The sequence below is a fragment of the Heteronotia binoei genome, chromosome 5 (genome assembly GCF_032191835.1).
Source record: "Heteronotia binoei isolate CCM8104 ecotype False Entrance Well chromosome 5, APGP_CSIRO_Hbin_v1, whole genome shotgun sequence".
NCBI lineage: Eukaryota > Metazoa > Chordata > Lepidosauria > Squamata > Gekkonidae > Heteronotia > Heteronotia binoei.
In genome coordinates, this window is record NC_083227.1 from 124085188 (window position 1) to 124103319 (window position 18132).

Sequence of the window (18132 nt, forward strand, 5' to 3'; positions counted from 1 at the left end):
TATTAAATCTGGTAGTCTTGCCTGTGCGTGCAGAGGCAAGATGGCACACTTCAGACCGGTTATCAGGTGTATGGAATGTTGCACAGATACTTTTTTGTACTTGCCAAGCATCATATTGAATCTGGACCTGAGTTGTGATTCTGAATGGTTAATGAAAATCTTTCAGTCTACAAGAACTCATTCATTCTTCCTTTACCAAGAAGGATATGCTTCAGTGAAATAGAGTTATTTTCAGCATAAAATGGTTTTTGGATGGAGAGCAGGGCAAGCAACAGATTTCCCCAGTCTTATATGAAATCCATTCTCCTCTTCCCCCCACTTTCCCTCTGCTGACAACCTGCTGACCATGAAAATTTGTAGTGTACATACACATGTGCATGCATATCCATTTGGAAGCATAGCTTTGTGCGGAATGCAGATAGAAAAAGCATGTACTTTTAAAAATATATTGAAGCTTGGATATGAAAAAAAAACCATGCAGCCCAGGGACAAGATGAGTGTAGAACCTGATGCGTATTTTGTAGGGTTTTAACAACATGCTTTATCTCCTTCATCAGGTCACAGACAGTGGTGTTCCTCCTCTCTCTTCCTCTGCATTTGTAAGCATCCAGGTGACTCAGCAAAGCAGGTATCCACCTTCAGCACTCCCTCTAGAGGTTCTCATCACAACTAATGAAAAAGCTTTCAGGGGTGGAGTTCTTGGCAAAATCCATGCCACAGATCGAGATCCCCAGGATATCCTGCAATATACATTGGTGTCTGAAGGTCTGGAAAAGCAACACTTTGCAGTAGGATCTACAGATGGCAAGATAATTGCTTTCAAAAGTCTTCCTCATGGCCACTATACTCTCAATGTGACTATCAGTGATGGGACCTTTGCAGTTACAACCAATGTCCACATTCATGTGTGGTCCTTCAGCCAGGAAGCTTTGGATGAAGCAGTGGTGCTCCACTTCCTCCACCTCTCCCCTGAGGAATTTATAGGTGATCACTGGCGCAACCTGCAAAGGTTCCTGGGAGGCATTCTAGAAACCAGGCAACGAAACATCCACATGGCTAGTTTACAACCTTCAGGTGTTTCCAATGGTGTGGACCTCCTTCTAGCTATTGGGGAACCTCATCATTCATTCTATAAACCCAGTTTACTGGCCTGGAGGATCTCTCAGTCCTTTGAAGAGATGGGGCAGGTAGTAGGGCTTCAGCTAAAGAAGATGACTCATGTGCCATGCCATTGGACAGACTGTACTACCCAGCGGGCCTGCAAAGAGACAATTCAGCTTGACCCAGGCATGGTGTACACATATAGTACTGCCCGTCTCAGTGTTCTCACTCCTCGACATGGCTTGGAACAAATATGCTCTTGCAATGGTGAGAAATTTCATCGTTTTCTCTGTTGTATATATTTTTTTAAAAAAAACCATGCTTCCTATTGCTGTTTTTCATCTCATGGTAGAATGAACAGGATTGTAAGCCCAACCCCAGCCTCTAAGAATGCACTACAAAACTAATCCAAATGTTCACTTCTCACTGAAAATAGTAGTTTTGTGCTGATGTTGGAAAGGTTGTGTCACTTGGGCAATTCAGTTGCATCTGGGCAATCATTGTACTAATTTCAAAAGAGAGTTCACAGGAGCAATCATGTCAGGTATTCAGCAGTTGCTAAAGAGCAAACACTTTAAGAAATAAGGTCTCCTGTTTTGTAAAGAGCAAACAAATTAAGGCTTACTGTCATTTGGAAAATGGCCAGATCTGAGCAGTTCAATTGCTATTTCCAAGACTGAACATAAAGAAGAAGATGATGATATTGGATTTATATCCCGCCCTCCACTCCAAAGAGTCTCAGAGCAGCTCACAATCTCCTTTACCTTCCTCCCCCACAACAGACACTCTGTGAGGTGGGTGGGGCTGGAGAGGGCTCTCACAGCAGCTGCCCTTTCAAGGACAACCTCTGCCAGAGCTATGGCTGACCCAACGCCATGCTAGCAGGTGCAAGTGGAGGAGTGGGGAATCAAACCTGGTTCTCCCAGATAAGAGTCCGCAGACTTATACCTGATATCTACCTAACTGGGATATCCAATCAGTTAAAGCATTAATAATAAAAAGTACATATTTTCATATGTGCATAAAGTCATTCAGAGATTTTTAATAGAAAATTTTGTATTAAAGGAAAGTTTAAAAGATAGTTTTAATGTACAGTTTCCAGTTTTGGAGCTTTCATGCTTTATTTCTGCATCCAGATAAGAGATTAATTAGACTTTGAAAATATTATATATTCAAATTCTGACAAAGATTAAAATGATGTTGTATTCAGGTTCTTTTTTGCCTTTTTTGGTGGGGGGAGGGGAGAAAGCAGAGAAACTTGTGGGCTGAATATGTGACTGTCTAATTAAAATTGACCAGGGTGTATCAAGAAATGGGAAAAAAATAAATCACAATTTGAATGTAGGGTACATAAGAACATAAGAGAAGCCATGTTGGATCAGGCCAATGGCCCATCCAGTCCAACACTCTGTGTCACACAGTGGCAAAAAAAATTATATATACACACATACTGGCTAATAGCCACTGATGGACCTGTGCTCCATATTTTTATCTAAACCCCTCTTGAAGGTGGCTATACTTGTGGCCGCCACCACCTCCTGTGGCAGTGAATTCCACATGTTAATCACCCTTTGGGTAATAATAATAATAATAAATTTATTTTGTATCCTGCCCTCCCCCGCCAAAGGCAGGCTCAGGGCGGCTCAAAGGACATGGTGTAACCATGATTTCAATTAAATACAATCAGTACAATAAAACAGATTAAAATACAGTTGAATTACATGTATAAATTAAGTTAAAAATTAGATAGAGCAGTTAGCCATTATGAGTTATTAATTAAGGTGCTACAATTCAGAAGTGAAGAAGTACTTCCTTTTATCCGTTTTAACCTGTCTGCTCAGCAATTTCATCGAATGCCCACGAGTTCTTGTATTGTGAGAAAGGGAGAAAAGTACTTCTTTCTCTACTTTCTCCATCCCATGCATTATCTTGTAAACCTCTATCATGTCACCCTGCAGTCGACGTTTCTCCAAGCTAAAGAGTCCCAAGCGTTTCAGCCTTTCTTCATAGGGAAAGTGTTCCAGCCCTTTAATCATTCTAGTTGCCCTTTTCTGGACTTTCTCCAATGCTAGCAGAGATCCAGTGTAGAACTTGGGTGCCTGGTGATCAGGACAAGGCTGAGCTGCTGTATCTGTTGGGGAGCCATGATTTGTACACCAGATTCCTGCCCTAGTAAGGATGTGCCTTCAGTAGCTTTCCATGCAACCAGTGTAGCACTTTAGTAGTAAACAAAAAAAGCAGGGAAAATGGCCAGGGAAAATCCCTTAAGGAAGACATTTCTCCTCAACATATTGAAAGTTCAGGCTTCAGTGCTCTGTGACTCTGTAGTATGAGTTACAAGGGAACTGCAGAGGAGCAGTGCAGGTCTGTCACCCATTGCATGTACAGACACATTTGAAGGTGCATTGAAATCTTTGTGAAGTTGTGCCTACAGAGAAGCAAAGCAGAAAAAACTGTTCTCTGTAAGCTTGTGGAAGAATGACATATAGAGCTGTAACAGCAGTAGCTGTTGTTTGTTCTTCAGAATACAGCTTTCTTTCCTTGCATTTTCAGGCACAGCTTTGAGGTTCAGTGGGCACAGCTACATATGGTACCACCATCAAGGCAGAAGGGATTGGCAAATGCAGTTCCTCTTGCAAACCCACCAGCTCCATGCCATACTTCTCATTACCAATGGAACCAACAGTGCTGTTCTGCAGGTAAGACTCATAGTTCTATCCAGATTTTCCTGTTTCTCAGAATGCTTTGGTACATAAAGCAAAATACAACACAAAGAAGCAACAAGAACTGACCCTTACCTCAAACATGGAGTGCTTGTGCATTTGCCCATCAAAGTAAGCTCCTCTCAACCTGGCCACACATGCGATCTGAAGAGAAACAAGAGTATACCTGGCCACACATGAAAGAACATCAGTTGTGACTAGTTGCCATCAAGTGATGCATTTTTGTGTCTTAGAAGACAACATTCACTGGCTTAAAGTATCATTGACCATGGGTTTAGTTGTAATGTTATGCATACTAGTGTGGCCCGTAACAGCCAACATCTAAAATAGGTCAACCAGATTTCACACCAGCTGCATTATCACTTTATATATTTACAAGCAGAGATCCATGACAGACTTATAGTGGAGGAGGAATCCCAATGGCAACAGCACCCTTACTTGCTCACTGGCCCCCCCTCCCCTCTACACTGGGTGCCCTCCATTTTCACTGGTGCTGCTTCAGATACCCTGCTTGCCCAGTTCCTCACCTGACTCCACTCCACTGCCCTACCCAACATGCTGTACCAAACATGCTCCTTCTTGCCTCCGGCCATCGGTTCTGGTGTTGGCATCACCCATCCTGCCTCCCACCTGTCTCAGTAGGCTGACTGATGCTGTCACCACCACATGCCTACTGTACATGGCGGTTGTGGGTGGGGGGCTGCAGAGGCTCTGGGTCCAAAACCCACTCGGAGCACTGCTGCCTTGGTTACTCCACCAACCAGGCTCAAAGGCCTGGGTCAGTAGTTCTAGTAGCTCCTAGTCCTCCTTGCCACCCACTGCTGTGGGTAATGGTGGCTTGGCTTCTTCCCCCTAAATTCCACTCATGGTAAGTGTGTGCCCCTTTGTGGTTTTGGGCAGATCTGAATCTCACACAAGTCTGAATAAAAATCTCCATAGTCTGTACATGGCCCCAGTCCACAAATTTATGTATCTACCCATAGGGGCATTTTGTCTATTAGACAGATTGATGGTGATGGTGATGATGATGGTGGTGGTAGTGATGTCATCCCAGGAAGCAAAGATAACTTGTTAATGGAAACAGGATTCAAATAACATGAAGTTAAATGCTCCTTTCTCATTTGGCGGGGGTGGTGTTCTACCTTCACCATCCACTTTCTTAAACATTGTTAAAGAAATTGCTAGAAGGTAGTATAGCAGCTGGTGCAAATTGCTAATCTCTGAGGGAAAAAAATCTGGAATACTTTTAACTTTAAATGTTATTTTAAAAAATAAGACTTACATTCAAATATATTAAGAAAATAAAAGAATAGAATGGCTTGCCAATATTATGGAGGCTGAAAAAGTCAGGCCTAGTTAACCAGGATGCATTCAGGCATAATAATAAGCCATGGCTTGTTGTGACAGGAATGAGCCTTGCAGATGTTTGGTCTTTTACTCTCCTTCTCCAGTTACATGCAGCTTGGAATTTGAATACTTCTGTATTCCCAGCAAACCACATTTTGTCTAAATGCGTCAAAACCACAAACTGATTTCTCTTGCATACAAACCAAGATTATAGAAACTAGGCAGTGTAATCTTAAAACTAAAATGGGCATAAATTAGTTAATATAATGCAAATTGAGCATGTTTCTATATCATAGTGTCACACCTCCAGTATACATTCTCCTCAAGGGAAGCTGATTAGCTAACTTCTGAACTATTCACAATGTCATGGATGAGAGCAGAAGAAACTGTTCCATTTTAGGGAGGGTCAACATTTATGGAGATGAAGTGATGAGGAAGATAAGAAATCTCTTATCTGTGAGCATCTGACTATTGGTTACTGCATTCTGGCAGCCTGCTGCACTAAGAATCCTAAACCTGGTTTGGCCAAGATCTTCTACACATGTGGGAAGGAAAGAATTTAAAAGGAGTAATTTTTTTTCTGTGCAAGAGCATCCATGTGACCGACCACTAAAGACCATCCTTTTTACACGTGCACCATTTGCATCTTCCAGATGGGGGTGAGAGCAGATGCCAGGTAATGTAGTTCCCAAGTGAGGTTAGAAATCTTCCACCTTTCCCGTTTCCTATATTAGAACCTGCACCATACTTTCCGAAGCCTGCATACTCTGTAGATATGTTGATAGTAGAATGAAGCTTTGACTTAGGTAAGGATATGTTGACTGTGCGAGTGCATCCATGTGACCGACCACTAAAGACCATCCTTTTTGACTGTGCAAGAGATTGATTGGCTTACTGCTTACAAGCCTTCCTGAAGTGCCAGCATTACCAAATAATCTTATTTGATGCTCTTCCTGACAACAGGTGGGGGGTTAAAAAATTGGAGGGGGTAGTGACGGTGATTGAAGGGGAAAGCCTTCTGCCCCCCAAAAAAGCTCTTAAGAGAGAGTTGGAGAGCAAGAAGTGGGAATGGTGGGTTTCCCTTGGGTAAAACATATTCCTGCTGGCTTCTGGGGTGAGGTTGCCTCTCACTTGCCTGCTTGCTGATTGCATTCACAAGTTGGGAGAAAGTAATCTAACAGATGCAGGAGTGGGAAACGTGACACAGGCTAGTATGTATTCCCTAACTTTCATTCAAGGCCTGAGAAACAAACACAATTGTATTGTGCCAGGGATTTCAAGAAGTTCCTGCTGCTGCATGATATCTCCATGTCCTGTCCCACAGCTGTCAAAGCCTGTATCCTCCTTGTTCTATATTGTGCCCATGAACATGGAATGCATTTCAACACTGTACTCTCTTATACCCTGTTCAATAAAAAAGAACATGCCACAACTAGCATCTGTTTGGATATGCTGAATGTTCTGTGATGGCACAAAAGAGAGAAGGCAATCACAGGATTACCTTCGATCTATCTAGTGCTTAACAGCCATTAAGTCTAGTGCTTGAGATTATTTTGTAAAGACAAATAACCAAAGCACAGAACTAACTGAATTATTCAGGGAGGCTGATGACAGTCTGGTATTAATGTGTTTATTAATTGCGTGTTATTACGCACTATAGATTGTTTCTGCCGTTAGGACAGAACTCCATGTTGCACAATTCCTTTGGAGGACTTCCCCCCTCCCCCACTCACACAATGAAGTTGCTGAAGCCACACTTTGAAGTGGAAGACTGGTGTGAAGAGAAAGGGGCTTCTGCAGCAGGAAGAAAAGTACCAGTTTAGGGAGAAGAGAAAATAGTATGAGGAGGGAAAGGCTTAAGAATCCCCTCTGCCCCTACACTGGTCTTCTGCTTCAAAATTGGAGTTCAGCAACTGAATCATGTGTCATCGCAACCCAAAGAATTACAGAATTATTTTTAAATGATTTATTGACAGGGTCCTGGCTGCTGTTAGACTGACCACATGCCTGCTCAACTCATGTTCTTCATGGCTGATCAAGGCCAGTGATCAGAGAATTTGGGGCCCTTTGACAGATATCATCAACCTGTCCTTGGAGGCAGGGATGTTTCTGGGGGGTCTGAAGGAAGCCGTGGTCATACTACTCTTGAAAAAGTAATCTCTGGATCCTTCAGATCCAGCCAGTCCCCAGGTCTGGTAGGGAATCCCCTGATTTTGCATGCTCCTCCCACCGCCAGCCCACTGGCTAGTGGGGGAAATCCCCACTATATGCTTTTCCACCTGGGAAGGCTTAGAAGAAGCTTAGAAACTCCTTGTATTTTTGAAGGTGTGTGTGCCTTTAAGTCTGAGTAGAAGCAAAGCTGAATGGGGACAGGGTGAGCCAGTGGAGACATGTAGATTTTTCTGATGAGTCTGGGAAACAGAGAAAATAAGAGAGCCTCCATTTGTTTTGCATTCATTTTACAGTAAAATAGTAGTAAAGAGTAAACTATGGGGATTCTGTGGCTGAGAGGGCTGGACCAGGATCAGAGTGTGGGCTCCTGACAGGGCGCTGCTGATGCTAGTGCCATCTGTCAAGATTCTGGGTGTGTCTCTGAACACCTCCAGATCATGCATGCAAATTGGTGTTTTTTCATCTTTGTCAAGCTCAGCAACTGGCTCCTTTCCTGTCACATCCTGACCTAGCCACAGTATTCCATACAATGGTCATCTCTGGATTAGACTACTGTAACTTGCTCTATGCTGGCCTGCCCTTGAGACTGACCCAGAAACTCTAGTGGGTGCATCCAGAACATGACGGTGCAAGTCCTGATGGAAATGCCACAGGCGGCACATATACAACCAGTGCTGCACCAGCACATTGATTCCCGATGGAGTACCAAATCAAGTTCAAGGTTTTGGTTCTGACCTTTAAGGCCTTGAGCAGTCTGGGACCAGCGTATCTGTGGGCCCGTCTCCTCCACTGTGTCCCTGGAAGGAGTGCTGCGCTCTACTGACAGCAACTTACTGGTGACCCCTGGCCCTAGGAAGGTCCAGCTGTCCTCAACCAGAGTCAAGACCTTTTGGTCCAGGGCCTAACCTGGTGGAACTCTCTGCCAAATGACATCAGGGCCCTGCAGGACCTTATGCAACTCTGCAGGGCCTGTAAGGCAGAGATGTTTTGCCAGGCCTTTGGTTGATGGCAGCAATGGTTTACCTTTGGCTGGCAGCTGTCTTCCTTCCTTTCTCTCTCCCCCCACCCCCCCATGCTTTGTAAGTTTTCTTTCCCCTGGTAGTCAAGAATGTGTACCAAATAACTCATAGGATGCCATCTGGGATTCTTCTGAGAAGTTTTAATGTTCATACGTTGCATTGTTTTTAGCCTATATATTGTTTGTATGATGTATTTTGTACACAGCTTGCCAGGATGGGACAATTGATCAAAAGTAGTAGTAGTGGTAGTAGCAGTAGGAAGAGGAGGAGTTGTTGTTTAGCTTCATTCTTAGCCTTTTGTCTGTGTCTTGCATATCTGTCAATTGCTTTCTGTGCCTGCAGGCAGAGGCTGTTGGGGAGCATTCTCAGAATTGCTCATCAGTGGCATCGTTTTTATGTTTTGTAATACACCTTGAGTCTCAGCAACCACGGCTGAGCACTGGTGCAGCATTGGTTGTATATGTGCCGCCTGTGGCATTTCCATCAGGACTCGCACCATTGTGTTCTGGATGGACCCACTACAGTTTCTGGGTCAGAATCAAGGGCAGGCCAGCATAAAGTGAGTTACAGTGGTCTAATCTAGAGACTATATAAAGTAATAAAATAAAGTCAGCTGTAATTTATCTTGGTCTCAGGGGAATTACAGTTTTTATTCTAATTACAAGGAATTAGAACCTTGTGGGATTCAGTGCCATGGGGAGCAGAGTGACCACTTAAAACACTGGTACACCAGGAAACTTTCTTCTGCATGTGATACAAAAGCAACAAAAACATGATGTGTAGTTCCTCCTGAGGAATCCCTCAGTCTCTGCCTTTTCTTATTTGGAGGTACCAGCTCACAGAAGAGCCTTTACATTGGCTCGATGCACAGCCATGCCCTCAAAAGTGTTAGAAGGGAAATATAGAAAAGTTCCGTATGAAGATCGACACTGTTCTTGTGCTATGGGAGAGGTGGAGTCGATGATTCATATGTTTTTTCGATGCCCATTCCACCAAGCATATAGGGACAGGTTTGTTTCCCCGTTTGTAGTCAAACCAATAGCAGATGCCGACGGGGCGTGTTTGGAGAAACTTTTGGTGGATGCAAGTCCATAAATTCTGCCATTATCTGGTGAAGTTCCATACTAAGAAACAAGAAATGGTAGGTTTTGTATGATCTGTTTGAATTTTAGGTTATAAACGATTTTATATATTCGGATTTAAAGGATTTTATATTAATTTGAACTGATTCTGGATTTTAAAATTGGTTAAATTATATTTTAGTTATCCCCGACTTATATAGGTGCGGAAAAGTTTTAAGTATTTTATTGTATTTTATGTATTTATGTATTTTAGGAGGGGTTTTACATGATGTGTTATAATTTTTATATTGGTCTATGACCGTAATAAAAAGTTCATTCATTCAGTCTCTGCCTAACTTGCCTGCAGGGCAAGTCAAATCCTGCTCCCAGTGGCCCACCCCTCAAAAGTGGCACAGTAGGGCAGGTGAGGCCAGCTGTGATTGGTGTGCACATGGTAGACTTAATAGTGGAAGGGTGATAACACTGTTGGTTCTGTGCCTGTCCCAGTGTTACCAATTTTCACAGGGTAGCCTCTGGTTTCACAGGGCACAGCATTTGACCAGAGGTCTTGTGACGGAACCGGCCCGATTCTGCCTTCAGACCCGGTTCCGTCAACTCCCTGTTGAGTCGCCAACTCCTGGAGGGAGCTATTTCTCCTCCGGCCACTTGGGCTCACTGCCACCACCTGCTCAGTCTAGGGGTTCAGATTGAGAGGAACAGGACTCCCAATCCCCCTCTCCAGCTCTGAGGCCAGGCCTCAAGGTCCTCTGCCACCCAGTACTTGGGTATCACAGAGACCACAGCACTTCTTCGGGGAACCCCTGGAGGATTGGCACCTTATCCAACTGCATGCCTTCCCCCTTCCCCGGGGCCCCCTTCATAAAGCAGCGTGGTCTAAAGCGGTTGGGGATCTATGTGGTACAGAGTTTGACTGCCAGCATTCAAAACAGTAAAAATATTTAATTAAAAGAGAAAAACAAAAGAAAAGAAAAACAAAACAAAACAAAAACAGTTGCGTGTAAAAGTTTAGCACAGCACAGCACCCGCACAGCAACCAGCATGACAAATAAAAGGTGGATTTAAACGCATCCTACTGTCCCTGGTCTAAACTTGCCCTGCCTTGTGGATGACTTACTCGGTCTGACTGCCTGGGGTCCTCTTCCTCTTGAGTAGGCCTCTCCCACAGGCAGGAGCTCACACACTGGCCACCTCTTCCTTTGAGCGCCAGCTGAGATCTGGCCTTTTCCCGCCTAACTCAAATAAAAAGAACTTCCTGCCCCTCTAGGAGGCTTTCCCCCTAGAGTTGCTGGTTTAACTCCAGTAGGGGGGAGGCAATGAGGGGAAGGCTAAAGAACTTCCTGCCCCTCTAGGAGGCTTTCCCCCTAGAGGTGCTGGTTTAACTCTGGAAGGGAGGAGGGGATGGAGGGAGGCTAGGCCAAAGCCTACTTTAGTAGTTTAATGTTCCCTTCCAATGAAGCACCAACATTGACTAAGATGGCGTTTCTCCACAGGTCTGCTAGAACTAGCTCATTATTTAACTGGCTCCATTTCTAGCTGACTCAGTTTTTAATCCCAATTTTTATATTATTTATATTATGGATTTTCATTGATAGCAGTTCAAATGTTTATACAAATTCTATGTATTTTGGTGTCTAGTGCTAAGATAGGTTAAATGTTAAGTAAATAAACCATTTAAAAATAAATGCACCACACATCATGAATACAGATAGAGCATCAAAATGCTCTGGTAGTGATAGGGTTGCCAAGTCCAATTTAAGAAATATCTGGGGACTTTGGGGGTGGAGCCAGGAGACTTTGGGGGTGGAGCCAGGAGCAAGGAAGTGACATCACTTCCAAGTCAAAGGTCAAGTGATGTCACTTCCTGAACTTCACTCCTCTATATCACTTCCAGCACACTGCATCAAACCCCACCTCTAAAACCCTTCATGGGGGTTTAGGAATCCTAATTTCTACATCACTTAAATTGAATGTGTCCATCTAAAAAATTCAAACCCATGGGCAATGGCTATCCTCCTACACTTCAAAATGGGGTCTCTTCTAATACTAAATGTATATATCCCTCCCCAGCAAAAATGATCAGATATAGCAAGGTGCTGTAATTAATCTGAATTTTTTATTGAAGAACTTTTATTAGATACTCCAGCACACCTGATTCTAAAGGGGGGGGGGGAGAGACTTTAGTGCTAGACTCAATTCAAATGATAAGATTCTAATTGACAAATTTGGATGAAAGCTTGCTAAATAATGTCACTTAATTCAAAACAGATATGGGCTTCCCTCTTAAACAGTGGAGGCCATTCCCAACCTAGTAAGACTTAGTTACTGCTGTCTTCTCAGGTCAAACACAATTACAAGCCTAAGTAGCTCTATCATACCTCTGGTAATTCTGTGGTCAGGTATTTCTCAGTTGCATTCTCTTTGCCACAAAAAAGAATTTGTAGCTCTTTATGCTTGGCAATTTGGAAGCTTAAGATAATTCACACCAGAGAAAATTCTTATATGCACACTAGAGCATATTATGTCCTCCTCTATGTCTAGCAATTGGGAGTGGAGGTTTGCATATATCACCCCTACCAAAAATCCTAATAAGCAGCTCTGGTTACCATCATGTAATAGAATAGCTCTAGGGTTGCCAGGACCTGTCACTGACCAGAGGCAGGAGTAGGGTTGCCAGCTCCAGGTTGGGGTATTCCTGGAGACTTGGAGGTGGAGCCTGGGGAGGACACGGAACTCAGTGGATTACAATGCTCCCAAAGTCCACCCTCCAAAGCATCCATTTTCTCCAGCAGAAATTGACTTTGTAATCTGGAGATATGCCATAATTCCAGGAAATACTTTCAAGTATCAGTTATTCATCTTTTCATTTAGTGGGATTAGAAAAGAACACAATATCAAAACAATATCTGCAGTACTGCATTTAGAACACCTGAGACTCAGAAGCAATGTTCCCTCTAAACTGTGGGGTCATGTGAGCAAAAAATCTACTTTGTGAGCTATTGGCATTGAAGTCATGAGCTCCTGCATAAATTAGTTTCATGTGGGGCCATTTTTCCTGAGCTAAGACCAAAATGTGTGAGCTGGAGACTAAAAACTGAACTAGCTCACACTAACTCAGCTTAGAGGAAACATTGCTCAAAAATATGTTTAAAAGTCATCTAGAACCAACATATTCATAATGCAATAAACTATATTGCTTCCTTTTCACAAAAAATACAATTCCTGTCAAACTATCTGATCTTTACCTGGAAAATCCCTCCCCCCAGTCGTTATAGGATTGGTTTGTTTGGTGTGTTTGTTGTGATAAAAAACCTGCTATATCTTAAGGGGGGGGAAGGAGAGCAGGATAATTAACTCAGCAAAACAATGCTAGCAAATAAAAATAGGTTAGTTTTAACACCCATTTTCTCAAGTGAAAATGACTTCTGTAAACTGCAAATCAGTTGAATAAATATGCTTGCATATGAAAAAATATACCTTGAATTAAACTTTGTTGGTCTTAAAGGTGCCACTTGGTTCAAAGTTTTAGCAAGGTTTTAAAAATTAAGACAAATTTCTTCAGAATGTTCCAGACACCCGGGCCAGCATATACCAAAGTTAAGCTGAACATGGGGTAGCCAAAGGCAATAAAAGCAGAGGAGGCAATAAATCAGATAAGACAATGAAAAAATAAACAGTCTCCACAAGAACACAAGGCTGGGACTGCGCTTAGCCCAGCCCGGCTGAGAAGCACATAAAACGAAAACTTAAGCACTCTAAACGGATACCTTAAATCATTTAAAATCAAGCTTTAGAAAGCACCTTAGTCGCAGAGCAAAACAGCATCAGAAGACTACTCCTTGCCTGCACTTCCTGTTCTGGAAGAGAGGCTTTTCTTCTTAAAGGCAAAACAACCCCAAAAGTTCTCAATAAGTATTCTAATGCAAAGTTCTGCAGAAGTTGCTGCTGACAGGTTGAGGGCAAGGCAGTTTATCAGTTCATGCATCATTCAAAATCTCATCAAGAGCACCTCATGCCTTTCTGTTCTGCAGTGAAGGCACAGAGCAGGTTTGTGTGACGAGAAAATGTTTGCTAGATCTCCCTCTCTCTGTGCCTGGAAGGAATGTTTATTTACACACCAACCACCTCTACAAATCTTCTTTACTAACAGGACAGGACACACACACACACACCCTCCCTTCCCTTCTTTTTCGGCTCTTGCTTAGCATGCCTGGGTGAGGACTGGACTCCAGTGCTGAGCCTTCGGTGGGTGCAGGGAATCAGGCAGGCTCTCTCCGGAGAGTGACATGAAGTTCCCCCCTCCCCCCCCCCCCGCTTCTGGACTTTTGGAGACCGGGGGAGGAGGCTATAAATTCTGGAGTCCCCCGCCAGGGCGGGGGGGTTGGCAAGCCTAGGTAGTGAGTTTACTAGCCTCAAAAAAGGCTGAAGCCATCGAAGCGGTGCAAACTTCCTTTACTGTGCTTACCGGAGGAGAAGTCTGTTTAGAATGTTTAATTAATCAACTCTTCCCCCCCCCTGCTTTCTTGATTTGATACTATTGTTGTTATGTCAATAAAGGTTCTGTAACTGTGACTGTGATAGTATCTCACAGACCCTCTGTAACTCCTCAGCACAAGGTATTTGTCTTCTCAGAAGAATGGATCATTCAAAAGCCTTCAGTATAAAGTATAACCTACTCCCCTACCCACAGGTTGCTTTTAACTGATATGAATAGGGTTTTGAACTATCAGTGCTATCTAAGTAAAGTTGACTTCAATGAATTTAGAAGGGTGTAACTCTGTATTTTACATATTGACTTATTAACCAAGGTCAATGTATAATTGTCTCACAGAAGGTTAAGGCAAGAAAGATTATGTCAGTCTGGGAAGGTCCCCTCCTAGGAAACTGAGATGTAATCCACATACATTTGAAAAATGTCATCTCTCAGGCAATAACATCTTTAAAACCATCTGTAGTTTCATTGAATGCAATTGCCTTTTTCAAGGCCATTTTACAATACTGAGTCCCTCATCAGTAACCCGTGTGCAGATTTCCAGATTGGGAAGAAGAAGGAGACCAAGTCAAGCACAAACATGTGAACCTCTACATTGATGAGTTTCATCATTCAGCGTAACTTGCCTGAAGCAGGAATATCTTAATCTGATATCTTCCTGTTTTTTGGCTGTACTTTTAGAATGTATATAGAATTCAAAGGTGTGCACACCTCTTACTGTCTTAGCAGCAGAGGAAGAACATCACCCTCCAGACATAGCTTCCTTTTTGATTTGCTGATTTTTCATCAATTTTAATGGGGCCTGATGGAGAAATGGGGTCTTGTAATTTGTTCATGTTGAGCTCAGCAGCTTGGTTTTGTGCCACAAATTAAATCCAGCAATATGACCAGTTATAAAACTGTTATTTTCCTCAAAACTAGTTAGTGAGTAAATGAAATAATTTAGTAGATAGATAAATTGTTTTTAAATTACCCTTAAATCCCTAACCATATTTTTGTTTGGTTGTTCAATAATATAGTTTACTCATTTAAATATTTTTGGACACACCTGAGCTGAAACTATGTAAATTTAGCTCCTATTGACCTCAACGCACTCTGTCATGGTGATTTAAAAGGCCTTAAATTTAGATAGAATGTATCTTTAATATATGTCCTTTACTTATTACAATGAAGTCAGCAACATCAGCATCTTGTGAAGCTGTTTTCATCTACCATTCTTTGGTAAACAGATATATACATGAGGTTGCTAGACAAGGACTGGTTCTGGGCTTTCATGCTTTATTAATTGATACCTAACTCTTTTAGTAGTAGAATGTTTTGAAATGCCTCATGTAAAATATAAAACCATAAAATAAAATGTCATCTAAAACAATCTATATTCAAATCAAACCATTAAAAGCACATGGAAATGGTAAAGTATCTAATTTAAAAAAGAAAATAATTTACAATAGGCCCTTCAAAACCTTACCCTGCTTTCTAAAAATCAACAAACTGGGTCTTAGGATCATGACTTACTAGTGATAAATTTTACATGGTCAAAAGTAAAGACATTCAGGAACTAACCATAAACATGGCTTGATGGGAGAGGTCCCATGCAGACAGGAGTTACCCAAGGCACGCTCAGAGCCAGCATCTTCTTTCAGTCCCCCCCGCCCAATAATTAATTAATTAAAATAGTTTTATCCCGCTATACTTGCCAGAGGGACCCAAAGTGGTTTGCAACAGCAAGTAAGTACAATATAATTAGGGTTTGTAGAATCTTTCGGGCTCAAGTGCCGTGTTCTACTGGAGAAAGTTTTCCTTCCAGATGTTTCGTTCTTAGCTGCGGAGAACATCCTCAGTGGCGTTGCAGCCAGAGCAGGCGCTCTGACCTTCTTGGCTGCTGTGCATTGAGTGATGCACAGCAGCCAAGAAGGTCAGAGTGCCTGCTCCGGCTGCAGCGCCACTGAGGATGTTCTCCGCAGCTGAGAACGAAACGTCTGGAAGGAAAACTTTCTCCAGTAGAACACGGCACTTGAGCCCGAAAGATTCTACAAACCCTAATGATGTTACCAGCCGTGAAAACCTGAAATCTTTGATAAGTACAATATAGATCAGGGTTTCCCAAACTTTTCTTTCCCGTGGCCTGGTTATTTTTACACTTCTCCTTTGTGAGCCACTAAAATTTGGGGGTGGAGCCAGGAGACTTTGGGGGTGAATTATGTCATTTCCTGTAGCGTCAAGGACTAAATGCTGTCACTTCCAGTGCACACTGAACCAAAACTCCACCTTTTCCTGTGATGTCAATTCCAGGTCTCTCCCTCAAACCTGCCTCTTCTTTGGAAGTAGATTCATTTTCAGAAAAATCTCTCTGAAACTCATGCTGAGTCAAAATGGGGATGGAAAGTGGGTGGTCCTCTCTTTTCACCTCCACACCTGCTTGCACCTATCTGTTTGTGTATTCTTCTCCAGCTTGCAAGCACTCCTAATGCCCATTTTCAATTGCCTGCACCACTTACATATCCCTTCCTCAACAGCACTGGCCAGTGTATGCAGTTGGGAGTGCTGTTGCCATTGCCATCAGGAATGCCAGCACTGTGTATCGCCCACACTGGGCCCTGGCAGTTGCTCTACCTCAAAATATGCTGACACATTTAGTAGGCCCTTCCTTCAGCTGCTACTACTGGAACCCTGCCTCAAGCTACAACCAAGCTTGCTTGGTTTCAAGAAAAACTTTTGACAGCTATTTTTCATACTTTTCTTTGGTTGAAACACTGGGAAATTGCTGTGAAAGGTAGCAGAGAATTGTACTGCAATTAATGAATTAATTTCAAGTTATATGAAGTTCATACAAGCTTTTCTACAGTTATCCCAAAAAGGATATTTATGAGAGGCTTGCAGCTTTTTACTGACCGTGTTTCCCATGCCTTTAAAAGCAACCTGTTGTGCAGTGAACTACTTTCATCCTTTTTAATATCTACAGGAGGAGTTTAATTTTGGTATCAGACAGCTGCTAAAAGCAGGACCGGTAAAATGGTGCCAAGTTCATAGTACCATCTCTTCCAGTGCTGTTGAGATATACCGCAGTAATCTCCAATAATCTCTTTCTGCCACACACCTCTTTCTCTCACTCACACAGAAATCTCATAGAAGGCCACCTGGCTACAACTGGGGGTGCCAACTTTTCATTGGCAGAGCTCCTATGTCTGCAACAACAGTATGATGAACAGAAAAGTTTCATCCAGCAAAAATGGAAGGAAGGAAAGAAAGAAAAAGGGAAAGAAAGAAAGGGAAAGCATGAAATGGAAGGAAAGGAAAAGAAAGACATGGAAAGAAAGAACATAAACATAAGAGGAGCCATGTTGGATCAGGCCAGTGGACTATTCCAAAATCCCCTCATACAATGCCCAAAAAGCACCAGAATGTCCACCAGTGGGGCCAGGGCACTAGAAGCCCTCCCACTGCTGCTTCCCACCCCCATCACCAAGAATACAGACAGACAGAGCATCACTTGCAGGGAAAGAAAGAAAGAAAGAAAGAAAGAAAGAAAGAAAGAAAGAAAGAAAGAAAGAAAGAAAGAAAGAAAGAAAGAAAGAAAGAAAGAAAGAAGGGGGGGCAAAGAAAAAAAAGCCTTCCTCACTATCAGATGACCCCAGCCAGCAAAAATTCTGCCCAGGGTTCATTTGGTAAAAAAAAAAACCCAGCTACTGAAATGCCCACTCCCCACCCCTCCTGGCTGAAAAAAAAAAAAAACCGCACACACCCTTCTTTGCTGCCCAGGCCTCCCAGGGAAATCTCCCAAAAAGAACATACTGCAAGTCACATGACAGCTCATATCTTGAAGAACTCTTCATGGGTTTAAAGTGCCAATGGATACCAGCTTTTCTCTCAAACACTGGGAGCGGGGGAGAAGGAAGGAGAGGCAGCCCAGCTCCTCTCTGCACAATTATCAACTGATTATCATTATACTAATATAATGTTACAACAATGCATATAACAGGTGGGAAAGTATGCTTTCTTTATAAAGCAGTAACTACATGCTCTGTTTTAAAAAATGAAAAAGTACGGGTTTTATTCTCCCTGATTTAGATGTAGTTTCCTCATAATCTACATTTGTTCACAGGTTTTCTAAAATATTTAATTTACTAGTTATCCAGACATTAACTTATTTAATGAAAAAATACCACGTGGTTGATTATGCAGTTGATACACAGCAGAAG

At 42.6% G+C, this 18132-nt stretch overlaps 1 protein-coding gene across 1 annotated transcript in view; it reads left to right on the top strand.

Moving 5' to 3' along the window:
- FAT2 (FAT atypical cadherin 2) overlaps positions 1-18132 on the top strand; it is a 166282-nt gene that overhangs the window by 129721 nt on the left and 18429 nt on the right. Inside the window, exons 19-20 of the mRNA XM_060240289.1 lie at positions 558-1368; positions 3655-3800. Coding sequence (XP_060096272.1) covers positions 558-1368; positions 3655-3800 — 957 coding nt within the window. The remainder of the gene's footprint in view (positions 1-557; positions 1369-3654; positions 3801-18132) is intronic.